Source organism: Streptopelia decaocto (assembly GCF_964273445.1).
Source record: "Streptopelia decaocto genome assembly, chromosome: 17".
Lineage (NCBI taxonomy): Eukaryota > Metazoa > Chordata > Aves > Columbiformes > Columbidae > Streptopelia > Streptopelia decaocto.
In genome coordinates, this window is record NC_138672.1 from 9,663,119 (window position 1) to 9,690,991 (window position 27,873).

Genomic DNA, 27,873 nt, shown 5'->3' on the forward strand with positions numbered 1-27,873 from the left:
GGCGCCGGGCCCCGCGCGCGCCGTGGCGTCATTGCGCGACGCGACGTGACACGTCGGCGGCGGAACTGCCCAGCCGGATGTGCCAAGATGGCGGCGGCGGAGGAGGCCGGTGCTGTGGCCGTGACGGGGGGCGGCCGCTGCTGAGCGGCGTCCGGCGGCGCGGGGGCTGCCAGGTACCTCGGGGGCGGCGGAGGGAAGGGGCGCGCTGGGCCGGGGAAAGCCGGAGGGCGGGGATCCCGTGTGGCGCGTAGGGCCCGAGGTACGGGCCCCGGGGCTGGCGGCGGCCGGTGCTCCTTCGGTCTCGGCCCCGGGCCCTGGTCGCGGTGCCGCACGGGGGGTGAGGCGGCGGGTCCTGCGCAGTCACTGGAGCCGTCCCGGCGGGTTCGGGCTGTCCCAGGAGTGTTCCGTGTGGAGGGGGATAGAAAAAGATCCTGCGGCCGCAAGTATCGCCTCATGTCCCGTATCGTGTGTTTCCCTTGTGGAGACACGAGACTTGTCGCAACTCAGGGTTGTCTCTTCGAGTTGCTTCGTGTCGCGGGTCTGGGCTCGACTGGAGCGGCAAGCGGTGCTGCCTCAGTGGGGCAGTCGCCTGGAAGTGCCCGGGACCCGCTGGGGGGAGGGACCGGCGGGGTCTCCCTTCCACAACAAGTGAGAATGATTTGTCCTGCTGTCTGTGGGTCGTGTTAAACTCTCTGCTTTTGACTCCCGAAAAGCTCTTTTCACTGAACAACACTTGTAAATGTGCTCGGCGTTTATCAGAAAGCTGGTAGGGAACGATCAGCAGTACTAAAGGTGTAGAATGTGACACATGTGTGCAGGTGTCTGCACAGAAACACAAGCTGAAAAAAACTAGTGCCCCAGATACTGATTTTAAAAAAGCAAATCTCATTTTTCAGCTACTCTTGTCTTTGAGATTCCAGCGGCGTTTTTTATTCACATTATTCTTGTTGTTAGGATTCAGTGTGCGTTAACATGTTATTTATTGTTTGGAACATACACACATATGCAAACACGTGTGTGAACGTATGTATAGGCACACATGAGAATTAATATTAGTACTCTGTAACCTGCTTTGTTGCCATACCTATTCTTGTCTAACAGTAAATCATTTAGCTTATGTCCCTTAGAGATAGGATTAAATTAATTCCCCCCAAATAACTTATTCCTTCATGCAGATAAATTTTCACAGAGGAGTTTCAACCAGTCACGTTTCTCTTTGGTAACATTTTCTTGCACATCTGGAAACAGCTTCTGTAATTGTTATTTCTGGTGACTAATATTTAGCAGGCTGCTCTGCATTATCCATTAATGAACCTGCTGAACATTAAGAATTTCTAAACTAGATAAAGCAGAGATAGGTTGCTCTTAACTTACATAGATAGTTCTCATTTATGTATTTAGTCGAATCAGCATTTCTGTGAATACTGGACTGGAGGGAGGGAGGGTCAGTGTCACCGAGTTGGTATCTTCTGTTTAAATTAGGTGACATGGGCACGTTCATTTTATTTGGCTTTAATTCTCGCAGTCTTGCATGCTTTTACTACTGTGTGCAGTCTGTTAATATTAACTTTCCTTCTGTAAGGAATCTGATACCCTCACATTGAACTTCTCCAACACAACATGAGAGACCTTGTTATAGGAATGGCAAGCCAGCGCTTTAAAGTAGAGCTCTACACTTATTTTAATTAGTTAATTACTGGTACTGGGTGTTACCAAAATGTGGTAAAGTATTAGGGATTTTTCCTTTCTGTACATCTGATAAGGGACTGTGAGGAGTGCAGTCTGCATTAGAAATTTGAAAGTGAGTATTTAAGTTGTAAAAATAGTCATCTTTTGTGCTCAGCTGTATTTCAGAAACAACTTTTCTAGTAGGAACAGAACTGTTAGGTAGAATAGATATCAACATTTTGCTAAGTGAGTGCTTTCCAGGCAGTAGCTGCCTTGGCAAGTGTTTTAATGAGCTTTTTTTTCCCTCCCCACTTTGCAGTGTGTTGCAAAAAACCCATCAGTTTATTTGAAGGTGGGGAGGGAAGGGTTTTTTTCTGCAGTTAATACAGTAGAGAAAAATGGTGAAAATAACTGGGAATGTCCAGAACAGCCTGGAGTTTCTTCAGAGTGTGGAAGCCGAGGGGGTCATTTGGTCAGGGCTCCCTGGGAACATGCTGGTAGTGAGTGTGGCCGCCTGGGAAACCTTCACCTTGTTGTAGGAGACAAGATTGCAAAGCACTAAAACCCTTTTGGAAATGTTCCTTGATAGGAATGCAACAGGCAGCTGTGGATTGAAAAGAATTTTTGGAGACAGATGTAACTAAAGCATGAAACTATTAAAGCTTTCTATTTAATGCTTTTCTGGTCTTCCATCCCATTTTAACAAAATACAAGTTTTAACAATTTACAAAGTCTTAAGACATGGCTATGAAATATATAGATATGCAGAGAAATTGAGAGATTCTGATTGGTACTTCGGGCCATTGGAAGAGGGACCTGGATTATTCATAGGACTGTTGGATTCTGCAATGATGAGCAGAAGAGATTTTACTGATGTCTCGTAGTCTGTATAGAACACGTGGTACCAGTCAGTATGCTTTTCATTGAAACTTTTTACTTCTGAACCTTTATGGAATACATGGTGTTAGGCAGTGGTCACTCAATATGTATTTTTGTTGAACAGAAACCAGAAGTGTCTTGCATTTGAACTTCTTGATAGCTATTGAAATTTTGTCTTGATTATCAACTTCTGACTTTTCTGGCTTCCCATTATATTAGTGACAAGATGCTGAATCTTAGAAAACCTAAAACTTTCACAGCTTTTGTCTGTCTTCTATAAACAGAAGTGCATCTGGTGTGACACAATTGCCATGGGTACTTCACTCTACACAATGTCAACCGTATTTGTTGTGTACTATTAGAAAACAAGACTCACGTGCTGCTAAAACTTCACTAAGCTGAACTGGACACGTTCTGAAGAACAACTCCATTTTTTTCAGCTTTTCTCCCTGCCCCCCATTGTTAAGTGTTGATAAAACTGAAAAATACATGTTTCTTATAATTTGCTGAACTTCCTGTGTACCAAATTCACAACAGGTATTGTTTGGAGTTCTTGGCAGAGTTGGAATACTTGTGTGCCTGTCGTTTCCACCCTGAAACCCTCTGACACTGGGCCAAAGTCTCACTAGTGCTAAAGCGAGAAAGCTGGTTAATTAATAGGTGGGAGAAGTTGATTGTCTTTCATATTCTTAAATACAGCTTTACTAAGAGGGATTCATCTAGGAGAGAGAATATTAATGATGAAAACCCAGTTGCCTTTCTCAAAATAAATAACACTACTGTCCTACACAAGGTTTTCCTTATTAAAACAAAACTGGACTGTGTTCTGTTGAGGGGAATAACATCTGATTAATTCTTTCTTGAGATGCTTGCTTCTCATCTTACCTGAAAAAAGGTGCCTTCACATCAAGCAATGCTGCAACAGAGCTGAAGATTGTCTCTAACAGAATTAGAGCTAGATAATAGTTTCTCAACTCATTCTAATTAAATTGAGCTTGCCGTAGTGCTTGCAGGTTCTGCTGCAGGCTGACTGCTGCTGTGTCTTGTCTGTGATGCCATAATTGTCCTTAAAACAAATTTGGGAAAATGTGACACCATTGGTGCTTTAACAGCCTCAGATTTTAACATTTGTACAGAACTGAACTGTGTTTAATTATTCTTTCTTTGAGCTATTTGTTAATGAGGATGTTAAAGAATGTGCATTGTTACCACACAGCATTAATACTGGGCTTGGATTTAGAAATACAATGTTATGTGTACCTTTTTAATGCATTTTGGAGGAGAGATATTTTTCACTTCAAGTTCTTTGGGTAACTTTGTTTCTAAAATAGAAATTGCTGAAGTGCGGCATGTATTGTGAGAAAGGAAACTGACTTGTCATTTTGCCCTAACAGGGTAGAAGAAGGAATCTGTCTGTGGCACCCACAACTAGTTTGTCACCCTGCGCCTGACCTGCTGAGGCCACCATGCAGCAGCCTCCACAGCCTGTTCCAGCGGGAGCCGCGGCTCCACCTCCTGCAGGCATCGCCCGGAACATGTATTGGAGAAACAGCGCGCTCGGTAAACGAGGAAATGCACCAGCTGCCCCAGTGCAGCCTGTGACAGACCCTTTTGCGTTTGGCAGACAAACTCCACAGGGTTCCCCTTTAGATAATCCATCCAAGGGCAATGCGTTGGTTATGCAAAGCTCTTCCCCGGCAGGGTTTCCGCAGCCAGCTGTTTTGCATGCTTCACCGTCGCATGCAGGGGACAATCCTCATGGACCGCATACGTCTTTATCAGCTCCTGTATCTCAACCAGGAATAAACACCAGTTCATTTTCTAATGTTCCAATTCCTTCACCGTCCCCAGGATATGTTATAAATAGTACTGCAGAGGTGCATCCAAATGCAGATCTTGGACTCCATGGGGCTGCAGTACCATTGCATTATAATACAGGAGCAGCAGTTGAAAATTCTCTTGGTGTGCATCCTGGAATGGTGTCTGCGTCAAACAAACCTGGAGTCAGACAAGATGTTAGTAGAGATCCAAGTGATGTTCCTTCAGGACCCAATGCCACAGCGCTCTTCCCTCCACCTCCTCAGCAGGCTGTGTCTCAGTGGAGGCCTGTTCCGGGTAACCTGCAGTCTCCGGTTCGAAATTTTGTGCCCCATCCTGAGCTGTCTTCTCAGACTGATGTTCAGAATGTTTCTCAGTCTTCTGTTAGCACTTCTCATCCTCCTCCACAGACAAATTTACAGCAGGCTCCTATACACCAAGGTATTCCACAAAATATCATGCAAGCGCCTTTATCTGTTGGTTGTGAAAAGAATGGGAAAAATGGCTCTGCAAATAGTCACCCCATGAACAGCATCCAGCCTGGAAATGTGTTTAGGCATAGCGCAGAAATGACTAACGCTTGGTTAAATCAACCATACCAGGAACAGTTTTATCCACAGCCACCATTGCAAGACTCCAGTTTTGTCATTCCCGCAGCTCAGGAAACTAACCCTAAAAACCAGTCTCCAGATATGTCTGGAAAGTCAAATAGACCTATTCCCGCAGATCGAGATTCAGGAACTCTCTCCATGTTTTTCAAAGGGGATGAGGCAGAAAATGAAGAAATACTTTCGTCTGAAAAAAATTACGTAGTTGAGCAAACAGAGTTTGATGCTTGTCAGACAAATTCAGCGTCTTTGTATCAGCCACCAATGCATCCTCAGCGGGTTGCAACTAATGTTCTCTCTCAGGCGCAGACTGGTACAGGTTCAGCCAATGAGATGGTACAAAGAGGAATGGACGCCCAGTACTTTCCTAAAATTGTAAGTCAGCAGGAAACACAGGCTGCTAAGCACTCTGTGTTTGCTGGTGATGACAAGACATGTATAGGTGACACGTCTGGGCATGGTGGGTCACAGTATGAAAACGTTGAGAACCTGGAGTGCATTCAGAATCAAGAAGTGCTGCCGAGCGAACCCCACAACATCAGTGCTGCACCCCCGGCTGCGGGCCCTGATCTCTACAGATACGGATCCTTTCCAGGTCACGCACTTCCCAAGAATGCTGTTGTGAGCCATGCTGAAGGAGGACCAAATTTGGAGGCACCTGATTCATTACCTCACCCTGTCCGACCAGACAGTGTATCTTCAAACTACAGCAACATCAGTCACAGGAGCGCTTCTAGCTCCGCAAGGCCTCAAGGGCAAGTCGGTACATTTATTCAGCAGGAAAGCGGGAAGCCTGATGAAGAATCTTCTGCCATCTTTTTCAAACAGATTGACTCCTCTCCTTTGGGAGGTGATTCAAGTGAGCTAAACCTGAGCAAGAACTACCATGGTAATCTATCCCAGCCTCCAACTCCGAGTCCTCCTAAGCCTACAGGAGTATTTCATACAAGTGCAAATAGTTCTTTTGAACCTGTGAGGTCCCATGGAGTTGGTATCAAACCTGCAGAGATTGACCAAGCAAAGATGGTGGTTGAATTAAGAGAGAACCACTCAAACCAAAAGAATATCAAGAAGAATACAGCTGTGCCGGTCACATCCCCAGGCAATCTTGAACAGCCACCAGATAATCTGGAAACTATTTTCATGCCTCAGGTACACCCACTGCCCCTTGCGGTCACTGGGGAAGCTGGAAATATGTTGCACTCTGGACCTACTATGGAAAACTTGCAATCAGTATCTGAGAGAAGGTCCTCAACAAGAGCTCAGGGGGCAGTTAAGAAGTGTGATAGCCCAGCGACAACTTTGTGGGCTCATAATGAGTTACCTAATTTTGGGGGAAATGTTCTTCTGGCTCCTGCTGCTCCTGCAGTGTACGTACCTGCCAAACAAACTGTGGAAGTCATTCAACCACCAGAAGAACTCCCGTCAAATCAGCAGCCGAGTAAACCAGGGACTATTCCTGTGCAGCTTTCCCAAGATGGAAATATATCCTCTGAAAATCTTGAGAATCCTCCCAAAATGGGAGAAGAGGAGGCACTTCAGTCTCAGGCAAGTTCCGGTTATGCAAGTTTGTTATCTTCTCCACCTACAGAGTCTTTGCAAAATCAGCCTATCCTGATTGCTCAGCCTAATCAAAGCTATAACTTGGCTCAGCCAATTAATTTTTCTACTTCTCTATCTAATCAGCTCAGCAGCAATGAAAACAATCAGCCAATGAAGGACTCTGGGGTTGGGGACAAGCCTGCAATGGGTCCCCAAACGTCACATGCTGGCGGGATAATTTCTGGGGAAAACAGGCCATTACCTGCGATGCAAGTTGGATCTCTATTAGTTAATGCACTTCCAAATGCTAGTCTATTGAAACATAATTTATTACAAAGCCCTGTTAATTCCTCTGATACTGCTTCTAATCAGCCTGCAAACTTGCTTATGAAAACTCCACCTAATTTGGCTCCAGAAGGGCAAAAGAATGCTAATATGGAAGGTTTTGTTCCTGAATTTGCTAGCAAGCCAGGGTCTAACTCATCTGTTTCTCCTGGGATGAATCTCCCCAGTGGAAGTGCAAATGCACTAGTGTCCCCTGTTAACTCTATAGTACAGGCTAATAATTCTGCAAATCATTCAAATAGCAAAGAAGCAGCTGCTGGAGTGCTCGACTTCACAGTATCACGGACGTTGGAGAAAAGCAGTGCAAGTAATTCTGTACAGGTGCATAATCAATCACTTTCTGGTGGTCCAGTATATCCTCAACAGGCAGCTGGTGGTGCTGGTCAGGTGGGTCCTGAGATGCATGACAACCAACATTTCTATCAACAGGTGACAAAAGATGTGCAGGCTGTATCAGACAGAGCTGTACAGGGAGTGTTGCCATCTCCACCACAAATGCAAGCAGCTCACATGCAGCAGCCACCATCTTCTGGGCCATCCTCAGTTCCTTTGAACTACCAGAGTGCCCCAGGGACTAAAGTCCCGCAGGTGTCGCAGCAGCAAGAGAACCAGGTGCTCAATAACCATCCGCAACCTGCGGGTTCCCAAGAAGTGAGTTCAGCGCAGCCAGCAAGGTACGATCAAATGAGTCCTGATAAGCAGCTGGCGTCTGGGCGGCCATCGGGTGCTCCACCCTCCACAACCCCGTCTACCACCAGTCAGTCGGTCACGCCAAGTGCGCAGCAAGACCTGCAGCGTCCGTCCCTGCCACAGACCCCTCAGGAGGCCTTTGGTCCACCCCAGAACCCTTACTACTACTACAGACATCCTTACGATGCTTACCAGCCTCCGTATCCACCACCTTATCCTCCTGCAGACCCCAGAACAGCAGCTCATCTTTATTACATGGTAATTTTTTTTGTCTCTTGCTGTCAATGTGTATCAGTAATTTTCATCTTTGAACTATGAGTTTAAACAGTTGTGTCTTGATCAACATTCAGCATAGAATTCATGTTAAGTATTTAATTGTTGGGAAAATCCAGGTAGCAGTAACAAAACTTACAATACAAAGATTATAAAAACTTTAAGTAGTTACTAAAAGCAATTTGAGTTTGCACAGATGCCAGCTGATTGCAGTTTATCTGGTTCTTTGGAAAAAGTTGGCAGTTGCAACTGTCTCAGCTGCCCGGGTGTTCAGATTTGGTTCTCGTCTGCTGCCTGAGTTACTGACAGTTTAGCAGAGTGACCAGCGTAGTGGTTGAACTGCCTTTAGTCCAGACAGAATGTTTATTTTCTGAAGTGTAGGATATTAATAGACTTGAATCTACTTGCCACAATGGGTATCAACAGCTGTGCTGTAGTCTGTTAATCAGCATCACTCCAGGTATCACAGTTGTGGTGTAGATGGTGACTTGTTTGTTTCTAAAGGTTTATTCTTGGAGGGACGATGCCTCTCACCGTACACGTCATCTCTTTTCTAGGATGACAGCTACGGGCAGTACGACCCGCGGTACCGACACTATGAGAGCGGCACAGCGTACGTGGAGCCCGGGAGCTACCGCTATGCTGAGCCTGAACGTCCCAGTTCCAGAGCCAGTCACTGCTCCGACCGGCCTTCCTCTAGGTATGCGCTTCCCAAACTGAGTAAATCACCTTCCAGAGATTACTGTTTCCTGATGATTATTGCATAAGTGATTTGTGTGAACTTCAAATTAATGACAAAATGTTACTGTGGCATTATCTGGTGGATGGATTTGCAGGTTTCCAAGAAAGAACCCCAGTTATCTCTCTGGAAGTGATGGAAACCTTTGTAGTATTTGTCTGTTGTTGGTAGTTCACTCATGGATCAGTCTTCAAATTAAAAATGTGACATTTACAAACACCACTAAGTTATTATTTAGTAAGGGCTGTCAGCTTTTTGTTGCACACAACACATTAGTGATATATTGGTTTGTGAAGTCTTAATTTTATGATTCCTTGATTTCCTGTAAATGCTTTTAAGTATGAAACTCCACCTGATGAGTTGTTGCATGTAGTTCTTCATATCTCCTGCTGACTTTAGGAGAGATTGAAGGAGGAATAGTAACTTTTTATACCTGTGCGCTTTCTTCCAGGCAAGGGTATACTGAAGATTATTATCCAAAAAGTGGGTGGAGTGACTATTATCCAGGTTATTACCCAAACTCGTATGATTATGGAGGTAAGGTGTCAACATCAACTCTGAATTTTTCTATAGAAAATTTCAGGTTTATGCAAAAATTTATGGGAACATGTTAATGAAACTGATATCCTTTCCACAACCAGTAAGAATAATCTTATTCTTGCTGAAAATTGATCTTTGGGCCTACTTGAGTTCTTAAGACCAAGCCTTCCTCACTGTATGGGTTTTATTCAGTAGAAGTAGTAAATAGAAAATGAATTAAGCTTTTTTCCTCAGTCCCAGACTTCTGTTTGCCTTTCCATTATGAAAGCACACCATGTAAGTCTACAGAATCGTTTTCTTCAATGTGTTGCAAGCCTGTCATTCACTGGGGTATATCCTTGGTGTGTAACCTGCAGGCAGATTTCAGGGGGGTGTAAACAGAAATTGACTCATGACTAGAATTTGGTTTTGTCCATGATTATGTGAATGCTCACAGAGACACACTGCTGTTGTGAATCTGAAGATAATTGCTTGTCTAGTGCCTGGGAGGATTTTAAGCAACATCTGTGTACATCCTGAGACTTTTAGCACGACTCTGTGAAGACTGATCACGAAGATTCTCTTTATATTTGTTGAGTAATCATGTTGCAAGCGAGTTTTTAAATTTTTAGATCTGTCTGTCTGATGGTGAACACCGTACCTTCAAGAGTATCAAGCTGACTATAATAACCATGTTTCTCTGAAAGGGGTGACATTGATTTTTTAATTGTGGGTTTGTTTGTTTTAACTGAAAATGGGTGGACTTATTTATATAGCTTGAAGTACATTATTTTGGTTTTGCTATATGCTTTCAAGACCAAATCAGTGTATAATTAAAGAGAAAGGACTAGAAAAAGGTTGTAGACAACAGCCTCCAATACCTAAACCATTTATTTTTATTTTCCAAAGATACAAGTCGCTGGGACCACTACCCATCAGCATATGACCCCAGATACAGAGACCCCAGAGGTTATGACCAGAGGTATTGGTATGATGCTGAACATAACCCTTACCAGAAGAGAGATGGATATCCATACGGCAGCAGGTTTGTCCGTTCAGTCCATGTTATCTCAATGCTCTTTGCAGATCCAGGGCAGTGCGTGGCCGTGGTGCTGGTGATCAGAGAACTGGTGTGTCTGTCTGAGTGCAGGTGGAAAACCTGGTATTGGTTTCTTCAGGACTGAGTCCCCCGTAGTCACATGTGTCACCAGAAAATTAAGTTATGGTAGTAAATGTTAAGGCAAAAAGGGTGTGGCTTTGCTTGTGCACTACCAGAAATATTACTTTATTTGCTGAAGATCTGCCCCAAAGCCTTCAGAATTTATCAGGTGTTGTGGTAGCTGTATTAGGCATCAGAATTTCAGGGTATCATGCAGTTATGTTAATAAAATAATCTCAGTGTTCTGTAGGAATGCAAATGCATCCTGTAGCAGGCTATTGAAATGCAATATTGCATGTTTCACAGATAGAAGTTGCTGGTCCTTTCTGTAGCTTTAACATGGGCCGTTGAGGTAAAACCAATGTGCTGTCAGGTCATTCTGAGGATTTAAGGCAGTAGGACTTGTTTTCAGATCAGGTGAACATCCTGTGGGTTTTCCTAGAACAGACTCCCGAGTATGATGTTGGTCTTGATCTTGAGTATTCTGATTGAGTTTGGAGAAATGTCAGTTTGCCTACTGTAAAAAGAGAACAAAAACTCCTCAATCTAGTAATTAATCTAAAAGCCAGTCTGAAGTTAGGTACAGTTTTCTTCCTGCCAGGTACACAGTGAAGTCACTTCCCTCATGGATACGGGTGGCTATGCTCATTTTTACTTTGCGTGTTTCTTCGTTCTTCAGATATGACCGATATGAAGATAACTGGAGATACGATCCTCGCTTTGCTGGAAGTTTTGATGATGAATCTGAACCTCATAGAGATCCTTACGGTGATGACTTCGATAGGCGCAGTGTCCACAGTGAGCATTCTGGGCACAGTCTCCGGAGCTCCCGCAGCGTTCACAGTCACCAGAGCAGTTTCAGCTCTCGCTCTCAGCAAGTGAGTTTCAAATGATCACATCCAGTATTCTTTCAGCTGAGTTGGGTCTTTCTCTGTGTTCAGGGTGGGAGAAACATTAGAAATACAGAAATATTTCTGGGTTTAGCTTGGGGAACATGTATTTTGAAGGTTTTTATTCTGTAAGTTAAGCCTCGTTTGTAATATAGTTTTGAACTTAATATTTATCACAGTTGTCAAGAGAACTTTAACCAAAATCAGCACTCAGCTGTGCAAGTTGCCACACACACAGAAATGGAGAATTGCCTCTACTGAATCCATTTGTTGTTTGTGAGAACTTCGCCCTTACTGCACTCGGCTGTAGTTGATAATGTGTCTGGCTTTCAGTTTCACGTCATTTTGCTTTTCATGAGCATGAATGATATTACTGACCTTGGCATGTGTTAAAAGACTAACTCTATATTTGTATGATGCTATTTTGGCTTTAAAAGGAAACCCCAAATCTAACTGATTACTCATCTGCTTATGCCATAAGTACAAACACTTGAAAAACACAGGATATTTGAGAAATTTTGACATATACTCTTTTGCTAGTGGAATACGCCACTTTAGCTGTAGTCTCGTGTTGCTGCATTTCTTGGAAGTTTAGGTGGTTTTCCAGTTTGAACTCCAATTCATTTAGTAGTATTGGAAGTGGTACTGGAGATCATTTAGATGTTAATCTTGAGGCACACAAAGTCATTTAGACATTCAGATTTAAGAAAATCTCAGTTTAAGATTTTCTGTCCAAGTGTTGCAGTGGAGGTGAACACTGACTCTGATCCACAGTGGCTGATACAGCAACATTTGAACCTGTAAGTCATTTCTAGAATGTTATTCTGGACACCAGCACACAGATGTTCTGTCGTGACAGAACTGACCGTACTTGCCGCAGGTGTCGTGCAGGGCAGTGTTCTCAAATGCAGGGATGTAATTAACCTCATTTATGAACAGTATAAAGAACTGAAGCTGGGGTGAGATGCTGTCCTGAGTCACGCTTGCAGTATCACTTGCTTTGTGTAACTCCGCTCTCTGCTAACAATTACTAATATGATCTATTTAGAGCCAGCTGTATAGAAGTAATCACGATCTAACGGCTAATGCCTATGAAACTACTGCGCAGGCAGTGTCGCTCCACACAGATTATCCGTATGGCGGATACCCTGCTAACTTTGACGGACAACAGCCTTTTACAGATTACGGCTACACGGCTGAACCAGGATGGCCAGCAGTAGAACAAGGTATAGGCACCAGCGGGGCGGGAGGAGGGACGGTACCGTGCTTGTGAGGTTGTCTACCAGTAGTAGTTTGCACTTCAGTTTGTGTTTGTACTGTTATTTGTTGAACCTGTTAACGGGGGGGAGGGGGGGAAATGCTGATTTACCGTGTAATTACACATGAACAAAGTCTCATTTCCTTTCCAGTGTAAGAATAACTTCTTGCTTGCTGAAACCTGGTTATATCGCAGAACAGCAGCAGTAGCTAGACAGTGTTTGCTATTAAATACTGCACACTCGCAATTGTAAATGTCTTTTCAGATAGATTTTTAACTACGCTGCTTGCACTTCATGGGGAATATAATTAAAGTTTAACTTAAACTTTAGATTTCTCCACAGTTTTTTTTCTTATCCTTTCAGTGTGGAACAAAACACTGTTTCTCTGGGAAAGCTTTTCCAGAGTATGTTGAAGTATATCATTAACTCTGAAGATAGTGTCATGTTTGTATGGAGATCACAGAAATGTGTCTTAGACAATCAAATCCTCTGCACTGAGAAAATAAGTGGATTTTAAAGTTCTGTAGTCCAGTTTTGTTCTTAGTGTTGCAAACATTCAGAAGATCTTTATTAATTGTTGTGTAGAAAGTTCAGCCAAATTGAATGCCAGTTTTTTTCCACTAGTACTGGAGGATTATTGAATTGGATAAATACGTCAGCACATTTACGTGGTTGCCAGACCAGCTACTTGTTCTTAACTTTATCTTCTCTCCCCACTTCAGCACCTTTAAGGCCCTCAACGCCTGAGAAATTTTCAGTGCCTCATATCTGTGCCAGGTTTGGCCCTGGGGGCTTCTTAATAAAAGTGCTGCCAAACCTGCCTTCGGAAGGCCAGCCCGCTCTAGTGGAAATACACAGCATGGAGGTAAAGTCTCAAAGGAAAAAGGGAGGTGGTTCAATACAGGTCGTTTTTTTTGTAAGGGGAGAAGGAAACTTGCATCTGTAGCTTCCTGACTTTTGTTTTTCTATGTCAGTCATGTGTCTTCATATTTATCTGTTGGGGCCATAATCATAAGTAAACCAGTAACTTTAAAAATTCTGCTCCTGAGAGATGATGTAGTCATGAATAAAATATCCCTAGGAGGGAGCAGAATTGTACACAAGTACTAGAACAGCATCAGGAAAATCATTGGGCTTGGCAGTGTTGGGCTTGGGGTTGGACTCAATGATCTTAAAGGTCTTTTCCAACCTAAATGATTCTATGATTCTTTTCTATTGTTGAGGAGATATAAGACAGATTTTTATATCTTGCTACAGAATGACTTCTATGTAAAGTAGATTCCCGCATTTGTTACCCTTGTGCAGGTTGCAAAACTCGTAGTTATAAGAATTTCTTACTGTTTGTATTTGTGTTTTAGACTATGTTACAACATTCTCCAGAGCAAGAAGAGATGAGAGCATTTCCTGGTCCTCTTGCTAAGTATGTTCTTACAGGTTTCAGAAATAGCTTTATGCATTCTGAGTTCGTTTCTTCGTCAAACTTTTAATTGTCTGCAAACTATAGGATTTAAACTGACTTAAAGTATTTGTGGCTTTTGACCTGCTTAAATAATATGTGAGCTTTAAATTTGTTCCTCATGCTAATCACAGTGGTGATCTGAATATTTGTTTGTCTCACTAAAAACACGTAATTCTTCTTTCTTTTTTTTCCCCCAGGGACGACACCCATAAAGTGGATGTTATTAATTTTGCACAAAATAAAGCCACACAGTGCTTTAAAAATGAAAATTTAATTGACAAAGAATCTGCAAGTCTGCTTTGGGACTTCATTGTACTGTTGTGCAGGCAGAATGGGGTATGCCTCACTACTCAAATGTTTATCCTGAAATGCTTTATACACAAAATAGTATTTATGTAAGAGACAGTAATATGTGTGTAGTGACTTTGAGTAGTTCTCAGCTTGATGGAACAGTTAAACTGGTCGCTTGTCCTCAGGCGCTCAGAAGTGCTGATATTCACATCTTATTGAAGTGACAAATAAAACAAAGGCAAAGTTGAAATAAAGGATTTTTTTAATTCTGTTTTTTCTCTGCATGTTTAGACTGTTGTGGGAACAGACCTGGCTGAACTTTTGCTTCGAGATCATAAAACCGTGTGGCTTCCTGGGAAGTCCCCTAATGAGGCAAATTTGATCGATTTCACTAATGAGGCTTTGGAACAAGTGGAAGAAGAATCTGGTGAAGCCCAGCTCTCGTTTCTCACTGATAGTCTCATAACCACAATTGACAGTCTTGAGAAAGAGACAGAGAGATTCAGAGAGCTGCTGCTTTATGGCCGCAAGAAGGTGAATGCATATACTCTTGTTTCAAATACTTCATGTGTCATTTAGTTTACTTATTTTTCACAAATCTTAAAGTTCTAGGCATCAGTTAGAATAATTTTTGCCATTTGCAGTGCACTTACAATTTCATGGCACTGCATTACAGTGATACGGAAAAATGTTATGCCCTGCAGTTCATAATATAAAACAAAATTACATTCATGTGATCCAAACAGACATTTTTTTAAAATACAGTCCCAAAGTGCTACTGTAAAACAGTCATTGTTTATCTGAGTAGTATGTTAACCTATTCCCACAAAACTAATTCCTGTGTTAATTAGGATGCTTTGGAGTCTGCCATGAAGCATGGTTTGTGGGGTCATGCTCTGCTACTTGCCAGCAAAATGGACAACAGAACACATGCGAGAGTTATGACCAGGTACTGGTTTGCTTGTTGATTAGTACAATATGACTACTTGTCCTGCTAATGAGGTAGACACTTAGTGCTCAGACATCTTAATGTCAAAATCATGAGTTATCCTCAGTAGCTTATGCAGGAATTGTGCTTTAATTTTACCCGTAGATTCAGTTATCATAATTACCTTTTATTCTGGGGCCTTCTGGTTATCTTAAACCCGAGAAGTTATTCTGTGCCCCTTGTTCCATTTAAGGGGTATTTGTACAGTGTCACTGTGGGCTTGCTTGACATGTGCTGTTACTCATGCCTTGAAAACACTGTGCAAAACCCCAGCTGTCACCTTTGTTAAAGCCAAGTAACTCTGTCATACCCTTCATTCTCCTTTCCCAAAAGAAGCAGATGTGTTCATGGATGCTTTGTCTGTAGACAGAGAAACTTTATCTCAGCTTCCTGAGCTTGTGAAATCATGTACTAGGTCTTGTCAGCTGGCATGGGAGAATGCTGAGGTTTTCCCTAATTTGGACTGACCTAGGGCAGATCCGCTTAACAATCATGTTCTGGTTTGGAATGTTATCCACTGGGCAATTAATCGCTTATTCGGTGTAGTATTTTCAAACAGCACTTCCTTCTCTTAAGCTAAATTAGGTTCAGGTATGTTTTACCTGCTCACCCCATGTTTGTGTGTTGTTTTTCTGTGTAATGTCTCTGTAGATTTGCCAACAGTCTCCCAATTAATGACCCTCTGCAGACTGTGTACCAGCTCATGTCGGGAAGGATGCCGGCCGCGTCCACGGTAAGAGCCCAGTATGAGCTGCACCTGAGACTGACGAGGTGCTGCGGTAAGCAGTGTAGTTCACAACAGAAATCTTCCCATGTGCTTCTCCTAGAATTATCAGATAAGCTGTTTTAGTCCTTTTTAGGTGGAAACACGCACACAGAGCTACAGCCACTGATTTGACTCGGTAATTATTCTAATTTTAGTGCTGTGGAGATGAGAAATGGGGAGACTGGAGGCCTCATCTAGCAATGGTGTTATCCAACTTGACCAATAACGTGGACTTGGAATCCAGGACCATTGCTACCATGGGAGACACTCTTGGTAACTCTTGTGGAATGAACAGGGGGATGACTGAAGGAAAAGCTTTAATTACTCAGTTTATTTTTATTTTTTTTAAACGAGCAACTGCTGTGTGAGATGTAAAACAGAACAGTTTTCTGTGGGGTGTTTCTGTTGGGAAGATATTTGAATGCAAAGCCAAAACAGTACGGGATACTGAATTACAGTGTGCCACCGAGAGGAATTATCCTGAGTTCTGTTGCTTGTTTCTCTACAGCTTCCAAAGGCCTGCTGGATGCTGCTCATTTTTGTTACCTTATGGCCCAAGTTGGTTTTGGAGTTTACACAAGGAAGACAACAAAGCTCGTCCTAATTGGATCAAATCATAGGTTTGGCTTTCCCTTTCTTTATTTTAATTTTTTTTTAATATGATGCCCTGTCCTCGTTTGAGGAGTAGAAGTTATTGATATTTTCATGTCTAATAGAGCTGTGTTTCTGACTTTATTTCTGATTGCCTTTATTTATTTATTGTCAGCGTGTATAATCTTAATGGTAAATAATATTTTTCCTCTCCTGTTCTCAAATAGCTTGCCGTTTTTTAAGTTTGCCACCAATGAAGCCATTCAAAGAACAGAAGCCTATGAATATGCGCAGTCCCTGGGAACTCAGCCTGGCTGCTTGCCCAATTTCCAGGTGAAGAGCTGTTTCTCTTTGTTTTTCTTGTGGCAGGTTTTATACAAGGCTTTAATCTCTCATTTGCTGTATTCAGCACAGCAAATATTTTATCCATTGTAACATGAAACATTCATGGATAACTTAGTGCAAGATGGCTTGTTTCCTGTTGTCACTTACGTATTCTTTTCGCATTTTTATCTGTTTTTTCTGAACTTCAGAATTTTAAACTTTGTTGTTATCATAACTATATTCCAAAAGGAAAAATCCAGCAGAATGTGTTGGCACTAGCTGTAGACAAATAGTAACTTTCGTTGGATACGTTGGCTGGAAGGGGAGAATTGGATGCTTCTTCCCTCTTTATTTTTTCCAGCACACTGTAGATGTGGTAATGGAATATCTGAGCTTTCCACTGAAATGACAAACTGCCTTTCATTCGATTCTTTTAAGAATGTTCCTACCACTGTGTTTATTTCACGTGCTTGCATTCCACAGGTTTTCAAATTCATCTATGCTTGCCGACTGGCTGAGATGGGACTTGCTGCTCAGGCTTTCCATTATTGTGAAGTGATTTCTAGAACTGTCCTTAAAGATCCGCATTACTACTCACCTGTGCTTATTGGCCAGCTAATCCAGGTAACATAAGGAAGAATAAAGTATTTGTGGCTTCATATAGTAGGTTATAAGCTGTGGCTGAAATCCCCTTTGTCAGCTGGTTAACTGAAACTTTACAATGATTCCTTTCTCTAGATGTCATCACAACTACGGCTGTTTGACCCACAGATAAAAGAAAAGCCAGAGCAGGAATCTTCTATAGAACCTTCATGGTTAGTAAGGCTTCGACATGTGGATGGACAGATCAAGGTACAGAATAGACTTTTCAATGTGAAGCATTCTCCTTAAGGATTAGTGTAAATGCAATTTTTTAGATGGTTTTGTTTATGCCGCTAATTACAGAAGCATGTGGAGTGACCTTATCATATATTCATGTTGTGAAGTGCGAGTGTTATGATTTAAACCAAGTGGATTTACCACACTTCAGCACCCTAAGATTCAATACAGAATTGTTAAAGGGTTGTGTACATTCTGTGAGACAGACTGTTCTTAGAACTGTAATGCAAGGAGAAATGGGAGACTCATGAGGCTGCAGTAACTACTGTAAGCAAAAGATCTGCTTGGCCCCAGAAAAGCTGTGTTTGAATTAGTGTAGCTAGATTGTGACAGATAGAGATCTGTTAGAAATTTGAACCTTCAGCTCATTAACTAAGCTTCCATTTAAAAACAAAAACCTTTAAATGTTTTGCTTGAACTTGGCCTGCAAATGGCTGACAACTCATTTTTTGACTAAACACTGAAAAGAACCTATGTGTTGTTTTGACTTAATAACCAATGGAACATATAGCAAAGTAAATCTTAATGTCTGGTATGGTTAATAATATCTTGCTTTTTCATGTAGGAGGGTGCAATAGCTTATAACACAGACAGATCCACCCCCCCACCATACGCCTGTAGTACTCCAAGCTCTGAATTAGACCGTGCCAGTCAGTGCGATGGAGCAGGAGTTGGCCGGGACATGGGTCCAGGTGCTGAAAATCCCCTGTTCGCATCCTTGTTACCCAACATGGCTCAACAGATGCAAAGTGTGCAGCTGATGCCTTCAGGTTAGTGTTTCATATTCTTCTTCGTGACAGAGAGAAAAGAAAATGTTTTGGGTTTCTGGTATAAGAAATGGCTTCCGAGGGTGGTAAAAAGTGTGATTTCACTTCTGCATTGTGTCATTCATAAGGTAAAAGGTTCACATGCTGGAATTTCTGTTTAGTTATAACTCTTCACTTTTTTTTTGTGCTGCAGTACCTCAGGCTGTCCTTGATGGGTCAGCTGCGATGATTCCTCCTGGTGACCAGGAACCTGTCCAAAGTGTCCCTTTCTATTCAGTGGCTTCTCAGTCAGGACCTGGCTTTGCACCTCCAGGATTTTCAAATCCATATGGAATTGAACCATCACCAGTGTATTTAGGGTCAGCGCTACCACCGGGAGGGCCGCCGCAAGAAGTTGAACCACAGACAGAAGAGCAGACAAACCTGGAAACAGGTCTGGGATTGGAGTAAACAGCTTTCCTTCCTTGTAGGGGGAATGAAATATTTTGGGGAATACTGCAAAATATTTCAATATTTAGAAAATAGTAAGTCAAGTCTTGGATTGTGAAGTTTAAACATACCCTATCATGGTACAGAAACATCAGTGGGAAGTTATAGTATTCATCCTGCTTATTTGGTTTAGTTTACAAGTGAGGTCAGACTCAGCAGATTGTTACTTAGCCCCTAAGAGATCATCACTGAGTGCTCTGGGGTTGGCAGTTCTGTTTGCAGGGTCTGTGACTGGAGGCTCAGGGATTTTCTGCCTCTGGATATCAGCATCTGGGACCCTGATCAGTTTGAATTCTGTGACAGCAGCACCAGGCACAGGTTTGGCAGAGCTGTGTTAGAGATGGGAAGAACCTCAAACTGCCCCAAAGTGATGGCTGCAGCCCAGAGCCTGCTGTGACTCTGCTTACAACAAATATAATACCCATGCAGGAGAAAAAAAATCACAGCAACTGCAGTTCGCATTCGTTGAAAGACCAGGTGCTTTCTAGCACACAGTTCATAACTAGTGAAGATTTTTGCCTTTAAAGTGGTGGTGTGGGGCTTGGGGGTTTTTCTGTGTGTTTGTTGTTGTTTGGTTTTGGTTTTTTGCATGTCTTTGGTGGTTTGTTTGGGGGTGGTGGTGATGTTGTTTTGTTCCTCCCAGCTAACATAATCTCATTTGCTTTTTAAGGAATGCAGAGAATTGCCCCAGACTCTCCTTCACAAAACTCTTTCCCTGAACAGAGAGAGGAGGATTTCTATGGCAGAATGGCCAGCATGGTATCTCTCATTTCATACGTTTCTCCACAATTGTCAGCTTCATTGTAGATCTTTGCAAACACAAGAGTGTATTTGGACTTGAAGCTTAGTTTTTCTTCCCCGCTATCCTTCCCCTTCATAATAAATAATGAAGAACTAGTAGAAAAAAATAAAACTGAAGAGTTAGATTAATCTTTTTCTGCCCTGCCTTCCTCTTCCATTTCCCAGAATGGTTCTTCATAGCCAGGAGAGCTTGTAGCATACATCAAGCAGGCCCTAAAGACAGTTCTGTGGCTTAGTTTTAAAAGCGTAGTATTGACTACAGTTCAGTCATAAATGGAAATGTGGAAGGTGTTTATCAAAATCCCAAACCCATTTTTGAAATATATAGTATTTTTTTTTTTAATGTTTGTTTTTGAGTTGCTATACAAACATTAGAACAACAACCTAATGTTGGAGGGGAAAAAAAATGCAGCAGTGACTGCTTGGTGCAGCATTTTTCTCGCTTTCCTCTTGTGGGCTGGTTACCCTGATTTATCTCTTCCTAATGGACTGATTACGTGATAGTGCAGTTACTTGACCAGACTTCAGCTCTTTTTCTGCACCGCCCACATGTCAGGGGAGATAGAAGTACCCAAATAACCAGCTGGGATGTCTTTAATTGTGTGGGAATTTGTGATAAAAAGTGAATGTTGTGTCAGATATGTAGCTGTTTGCTTATTAAGCATGTCCTGGCTTTATGTCTAACCAGGCACCAGGACGAAGATCCAGATCCGCATCTCAGTCTTCAGCGCATATGGTATGCCACCAGCAGGCTCTTTCACTGAATCTTCATTCTTATTTATGTTAAATTTTTTATGTGCTATTGTATCTCTTAATAACTTCCCAAAGAAGGAATTTGTTTAGCAAAATGAAATGCAATCCATCACTTCAGCAGTGCCAACTTTGGACTTGTTTGTAATATAGGGCTATGGACGGAGATCCCGGACAACGTCAGAGTCCTCTGCTCATTCTGTGGGACGAGAGAGATCCAGCTCTGCCGCAAACCAGCCCTCTCCTCCTCCCTCTGCTCCTGCAGGGAAAGAGACTAAAAAAGAAACCAAAAAGGAGCCAGCACCAAGAAAGGTAAACTTTCCAAGAAGCTAGAGGAGATCTATTAGTCTGTGTGGTAACGCCCAGTCCAAGGTCCTGATTTAAGAGGTCCTGACTAAACTGTTTCTATTTATTAGGCTCAACTCTGGGCTCAGAGTTGGAGTCTCTAACAGAAAATGAATTGCTGCATGAATTTTTATTTTGATCTGTCTGTAAAGACAAGGGTTGAGATAATTAACTGAAGAGATGAATTTATTTTTAGACTGGTGGAAACTGGCTTCGCTGGCTGATGGGAAAAGGCAAGAATGAAGCTCACCTTCCGGATGACAAGAACAAATCAGTAAGGCCGCTAATCACAAAAACCTTTATACATTTTAATGAGTTTCCCTGGATGACGGATGAACGTTGTTTTGACAAGTAAACAAATGTGTGTCAAACTTTCAAGGTTACGCTTATTTAAAGACAGGCTTTTTAAAAAAACAATTGTTACAAGATTATTTTTGTTTGTTTGAACAGCTGTTTTGAACTCCTAACCGCTGACTGTAATTTCCTTATAGATTGTTTGGGATGAACAGAAACAACGCTGGGTTAATCTGGATGAACCAGAAGAAGAGGTAAAAATCTCAGTATCTTATTTCTCCAAGTGGAAAACTGAAACCTGTACTGACACACAATTAACTTTAATCTGTCATTGGCTCTTAAGAGTTGCCTCTTACTGAATTTGGACTAAAACGTGCAACATTTTGAAACTAAGAAACAGCTTACATGTTGTTATAGTCTACGTCCTTATGGAACCTTTTGTATCTTTAGTTCCCTGTGTGGATCCAGTAACTGTGATTGAATTTACAAACGAGTTTAGAGTAAACTTAGTCCAATGTATCTCTTTATAGAGGTTGACATCACCTAGGCAATTGCTTGTTAATTGATCTACTGCAAACAATACAGGGGAAAAAAGAAGGATCTGTAGTTTGGAATATGTAATGCATTGTAAAGCAAAGAAAATCACACATCCTGTCCATTCTTGTAATTCAAGGATCTGTCTCCAAACAGTGTTTCCTTTTAGAGTGAGTGTAGATGGGTTGTAGCAATGCCACTTAGGATAGTTACCAGATGGTATATGAGCAATGTTGGCCTGCACTACAAGGTGTGTGTCTGTATACCCAGTTTTATGTGCTCTGGCATAGGTAAGGAAAAGGAGAAGTCAGACAAATACTTGGCTTAAAACTCTGTCAGTAATGTGGCTGGGTTATCTTGTTGTTCTGTTTGCAGAGTAAACCTCCCCCGCCACCTCCAACAGGATTTCCTAAAGTTCCTCAGGCTGTTCCAGCTGGACCTGGAGGCCCAGCCGGCGCCCCTGTCAACATGTTCTCCAGAAGAGCAGGTAACAGCCAACACTGGTGCTTGAAGTATGGAGGACTTCAAATTTTCTCTTGCATAAAACACAAAGACAGAAGCCGTGGCTTTTCTGGGGTTGTTTGGGAACAGTTGGCAGCTTGGTGATATCGTGGAGCTGTGGCTGGTGCTGGCTTTGCTTGTGCCCAGTGTCTGCACTGTGATTGCTGTTAGAACTCTGTAGTGACTTGGCTATTATCATTTGTATGCCTGAAGCATTTTTTATTCTGAAAGATGGCTTGCAGCAGACTGTTTGAAACGGACACAGTGATGACGAGCAGAAGGTTTATTTCTGTTATTTCTGGATTTTTCTGTTTTAGCCGGAAGCAGAGCCCGTTATGTTGATGTCCTGAATCCAGGTGGAACCAAGTCAAGTGGTGCTGTTCCGGCGCCATCAGATCTCTTTGCCCCCTTGGCACCAATGCCAATTCCTGCAAATGTGTTTGTTCCAAACTCAGGTGTGTCATGAGTGGAAAAAGTTGGAAGGAGGTTGCATGGTTATTTATGTTTACATAGTTCTCTAAGTGTCTTTTGACAGTGTGTGTATTTTGTAGCCTTTAGTGAACATTTAAGAATGTTCAGTCTTATTAACTCCGATTTGTTTTGGAAGTAGAGTTAGTCTGGGAACTGCAGCAAAACAAACGGATTAGTAAAGCCCAGCTCTGCACACTGCAAGCAAAGGGGTTCTCTCTTTTGCCTTTCCCCCCTGTCCCCATTGCAGAGTGGCCAGGCCATGCAAATAGCAAAATCTGAACTGTGTAGTGTTCCTGTGTTGCTCAGCATCTTGTGCTCACTCCTGACACCTGTTCCTAGTTCCAGGATTGCTATTTGGGGAAATACTGCACACTTTTTTTCTGCTTTTGCTATGTGCTGTGTTGCACCAAGATTGTCTGTATGAACTGTGTGCATCTCCTGCTTGCAGACGTGTAACGAGACTGGGGCATCTAGAGGCATTGACACTGCCCTTTTTAAATTACCTTTTTCCTGGGAGAACCTTGAAATTGTAGAAATTCAGTTCTGCTGATGGCCCTGCTTGTCATTCTGTGGAATCAAACACCCTGGTATGGTGTGTCTGGCTAAATCCCACTTTATTTGTAGTTCCAGGAGAAGCGCAGCCAATGGAAGGCAGTGGTGCGCCAGAACACACACCAGCTGCCAATCAGACCAACGCAGATCCTGCTGCAGCTGTGGAACCAGAGGTGGGTTGGAAAGAATGGTTTGTTTATATAGTTCAAACTTCCTGTTAACAAGTCCTCATCATTCTGAGTAGTTGTTTCTTAGCCACGGTACATACAAAGCATGTTGTTGTTATACACAAACATAATCCCTACACTTTACTTAAAAACTGGAGAAGGCAAATGCAAGTGAAAATGGAAGTGGCAAGTCCCTGAAAAGTGACCGAAGGGACCAAGAACATAGGAAGGAACCGTACACTGCATGTTGCACCTGGCTTGATGTATAGTAACATTTTGCTTCAGTGGAATCAATACAGCAGAATGTGAAATGGCATCACAGTAACAAAGATAAAAGTGCCTTGTTTTTCTTTAGTATTTAAACTCTGCAGTCCTTCCTCCTGGGTCTGGACTTCCCGGCTCGAACCCTGATGGCTCCCAGTCAGGCGAGGTAAGGCTTCATTCATTAGCTAATGACTTCTGCAGCATATTTTAACCATAAATTTATAGTGGACTTAACACAGGCCATCTAAAACAAGTAACTGATTTAGTTGCTGGTGACTGGCCAGGATGGAATCCAATGACTCTGTCAAATTTTACAGAAAAGACCAGAGTCCACACGATCAGTTCAGCCTCCATGTCCTATGTTCTGTGGTGTGATCTCCTTCTTCTATAGAAATAGACTTTTACAAGCCTTTTTCAGAGTAAAATGCCAGTAGCGGTTTGAGGGTCTCTTGCCTTGGTGCATGCGTATGATTTCACTAATACTCAGTGTGAGACACAAAGAGAAGAGCAGGTTGCCGTGTGCCAGGCAGAGTAACATTACCTTTGTTCCTACTAAATGTTTTCTATAGCTACATAATTTTATGCTTTAAGAAGTCCCTTTGATTTAAACTAACTTCTGGCTTTACATTTTTTTTTAACTTGAGGTTGGTTTAACCTTTGGCAGTGAGACTTTTAGAATGAAATAAAACAACTGAAAGCTTGGGGCAGTGACATGCATGACGACTTTTTTATTTGTGTTTTTTTGTATGTGTGTGTTCTTGCTGTTTTGTAGCTTTCGCGCTCTAGTTCAATGAGTTCATTATCACGTGAAGTAAGCCAGCATTTTAATCAGGTACATGTGGCTGGCTATTCTCATTTATGTTAACTTATTTACTTTTCCCCTCTTTATTTTGCATTTGCTCCAATACTTACTAATGCTACTTCCAGTCATTTTCCCCTCTTCTCATTTCACAGAAGTAACATTAAAAGTGACTAATGATGTCGTGTTCCTTTTAACACTCAAACAGGGTCTTCAGATTTTTTTCTATTTATGAGAATGCATGTAATCCAGGCATGCCTTTTTGGTTTTGTTCATGTTCCTAAGAGATTCGCTTAACAATGTAGATCAGCCAAAGAAGTCAGTTGATTTTAAACAAACAAAACCCAAAAAACCTCCTTGAAAGACTCACACAAGCAAAACCTTCTCATTGCTGCTGCCAGTCTCAAATCAGTAATATTATCTTTGCCTGTTTAATCTGCAAAAGCCCCTGTAGGAATTAAAGGAATGCTTCATCTCTGCTGTAAGTTCCAGTACTGAGGGGGTCACCATAAAGGGGTGACACAAACTCTTTCTGTTATTTCTTGGTAAAGCAAAACTTAACACAAATGTTTATTTGGGGGCGAGCCCTAAGGTGTACTAACAAAAGCAGAAGGTACTAATTCAGTGAAGTCGCACTGGTGTCTTGTTTTGGTTTTGCATGCTTTGGATTTTCAGAGCTCTTTACAGTTAATGCATGCGATGTTGTTTTGCCAGTTGCTACATTAAGCAAGCAATATGAAAGATATGGATGCAAACCGTACCAGCACTTTTTGCAGTTGTTACACTACGCTGTGCTGTCCATATTGTCGGCATTATTACTGTGAATATTTTCTCTGTATGACTAAGCAAACTGTTGGCAGGGCAGTGAAGCTCTGCGGTTCCGTAACTGGGGTGTTATCTGTCTCCTAGGCTGCCGCCGCACCGCCCTCGGGGGGACCTGCAGCAGGAACGGTACCGTTCTACAATCCCTCTCAATTTGCACAAGTGAGTAAAGGCCTCTTCTTTGCTTTGAACAAACTCGAACAAAACCATGGACCTGCCAGCCCTGACAGTTGAACTAAGTAGCGAAATGTTGCTTGAGTAAATCGTAGTCATGCTGAACCTTCTTGTTTTAAGAGACTGCAGGCCACACCTACATTTAATAAGTAACTTGGTGTAGCCTTAATAATCAGGACAAATTCCGCCTTTCCTCTCCTGGGTGCCTTTTGAACATAGTCTTTGTTCCTACCCCCAGCTTTCCCTGCCTTTATAGCATTTGGTGATTTTGCAAGATAAAGTTAATGGAACGAGCAGCTGCTATGCTGCAATCACTTTCATCTGCTCTGAAACCCAGTGTGAGGGGTTAAAAGGTTGTGTGACAGAAGAGGCCGTCTCGCTGCCGCGGGTACCTGCGTTACAGCGAGGCTTGTTGCACATAGAGCAAGGCTCTTGCTGCTGCAGGATGAGTTTCTCTTCCCTTGTTAGAGCCACAGAGATGAAAAGCGTTTAAATGTGTATTGCTGTGAAAATCTGCCTCGGATGGGTGGTTGAGCTTTGATAACAAACATCACCTGCCAGAGTCTTCGTCTTGCATGCATTTTGATTTTATGTTTTGCTAACTCAACCTGGACTGTTGCATGTAGAATATTATATGTGCACATAGACCTGTTTGACAGCTTCGTGTTCAAAGCTTTATTGCCATCTTTTTGTATTTTGTCTCTGGTCTGACACTTTTACAGACTATTTTTTATTCCTGTTCCCCCTTTTCAGTCTCCTGCAGTCACTGGAAGTTCAAGGCTGGGAAGAATTGGCCAGAGGAAGTATCCGACCTTGAAGTAGAATACAATGGCTTTATATTTGGAATTCTCACCTTCTGAGTATACAAAGAACTATTCGATCTTACCGCACATGGTGTCAGTACTGGCTGCAGTTGAATGATGGGTGATTTTTTTTTCATGGGTCTCCCTACTTGCACCTCATTTACGCAAATCATTACCAAACATGAAATATATGTAACTTTTCCTTTTTAAAAAACTGGCTAGAAATAGCTTTGCTGTGATGAAGAATAGACACAAGGGAGGAAATAGTTGCTGTCTGTTACAAAAACTATTTGTAAATTGCATAGGCAATTTATTCCTTAAATTAATTTTAAACCTACTAGTGTGACCTTCAAAGACATAGTTTCAGGGATTCCTTAATTTCTGAAGGCTGCTCCCCTCCCAGCGGGGGAAAGAACCATGTCCACATTGTACCGGAACACTCTGTGGCCTTAAGAGGACCATGCACAATTAACGCTTATCACCCAGGGCTGGCGTTTGGGGTGTGAAAGGGGAGATGCTCCCCTGGGAAATGTTTGGTGAGGGGGGAACGGGGCCACAGCTCATCCAAATAAATCGACCTATATTGAATGAAAACTGTGACTGTAATCTAATGCTGATTTGATTTGGATCTTACCCAGTATGTATGTAGTCTGTGGTTTTAGGTTACTTGTAAAGCAAATTGTATAGTCTGGAAGAAGCTCTCTGTATAATAGCTGACGCTGTACTGTTTGACGAGTGAGTGTTCTTTTAAGTGCAATACAGTTACTTGCTTTCTCTCAAACTGCTGGCACCATATCATTAAGGTGGTAACAGCTTGAAAGTGGTTTAAGTTTCTTCCTGTTGAGTGCCAGAATCTGCATAATACTCTCTTCTTGAATTTCCATTACTAAAAAAGCCCAAGGTCTTAGATTAGCTAACAGCTGAATTTCAAACGTACTAAAAGTAGATGGATTAGACCTCTACCGATGGACTTAAACGTAAAGATTTTAAATATAGGAAATCTTGAAAACCATGATATGCAACATTCATATTCACTGATGAATCTGAATTATCTGCAAAGAGAGAAATAAAGTTTAAATATTTATTAAATCATTAGGTCATGTTTTATTTAGAATGTACCACCAAATTATTTGCTTTTACTTGAATTTCTGCCCTTGAGTAGAAATAATGTGAATGTGAAATTTCCAGTGTTGGTCCCCAATTGTGTTTTTTTTTCTTTCCCTGAATAACACCACCTTTCTGACATCTCGATAGCCTTACGTATGTCCTAAAAGGTTTGTATGTAACCGAAGTAAAACACTATTTGGGGGATTAGAAACTTCTGCATAATGGTCCATACTCAATTCCAGCCGTGAGCAGCAGCAGTCGGTGTCGTTTACTTTTCTATAATTGAAACCCAGTCAGACACTTGGCTTTCCCCTGGTTCAGCCAGGCTGCCCATTCTGTTCTCCGTTCAGTAGAGACTGCCAAGCAACCGCCTTCCCCGCGGCTTCCTCGGAGCTGGGAGCCCCTTATCTTTCCTAAGTGTAACATTTGACACTGTAAATTCTTAAATAAAATATTTTGCGCTCTGGAGCACTTTCACATTTTACTTCTTCTTGTGGTTATTGCATTAGCAAGCTGGGCAAGGAATTTCTCCTGTATATTTGGAAA

General features: G+C 42.1%; 1 protein-coding gene across 7 annotated transcripts; it reads left to right on the forward strand.

Annotated features, from left to right (window-relative positions):
• Positions 1–27,804, forward strand: SEC16A (SEC16 homolog A, endoplasmic reticulum export factor). 7 transcript variants are annotated; one of them, XM_082067673.1, is made up of 33 exons: positions 4–173; positions 3,942–6,521; positions 7,290–7,808; positions 8,381–8,523; positions 9,014–9,099; positions 9,991–10,126; positions 10,920–11,118; positions 12,179–12,356; positions 13,112–13,254; positions 13,748–13,809; positions 14,046–14,184; positions 14,431–14,673; positions 14,991–15,088; positions 15,779–15,860; positions 16,049–16,166; positions 16,402–16,513; positions 16,712–16,817; positions 17,292–17,432; positions 17,547–17,660; positions 18,253–18,457; positions 18,648–18,887; positions 19,614–19,702; positions 20,433–20,480; positions 20,648–20,806; positions 21,036–21,113; positions 21,331–21,387; positions 22,043–22,154; positions 22,486–22,623; positions 23,264–23,364; positions 23,714–23,788; positions 24,395–24,454; positions 25,331–25,405; positions 26,171–27,804. In XM_082067673.1, exons 2-33 carry the CDS (start codon positions 4,014–4,016, stop codon positions 26,237–26,239), a joined length of 6,633 nt encoding a protein of 2,210 aa, XP_081923799.1. In that variant the 5' UTR covers positions 4–173; positions 3,942–4,013; the 3' UTR covers positions 26,240–27,804. The 7 variants fall into 7 exon arrangements, with proteins under 7 accessions (XP_081923794.1, XP_081923798.1, XP_081923793.1 ...); XM_082067667.1 differs by having other exon boundaries at positions 2–173; positions 3,942–7,808; XM_082067670.1 differs by having other exon boundaries at positions 2–173; positions 3,942–7,808; positions 12,239–12,356.
• Positions 27,805–27,873: the final 69 nt, after the last annotated feature.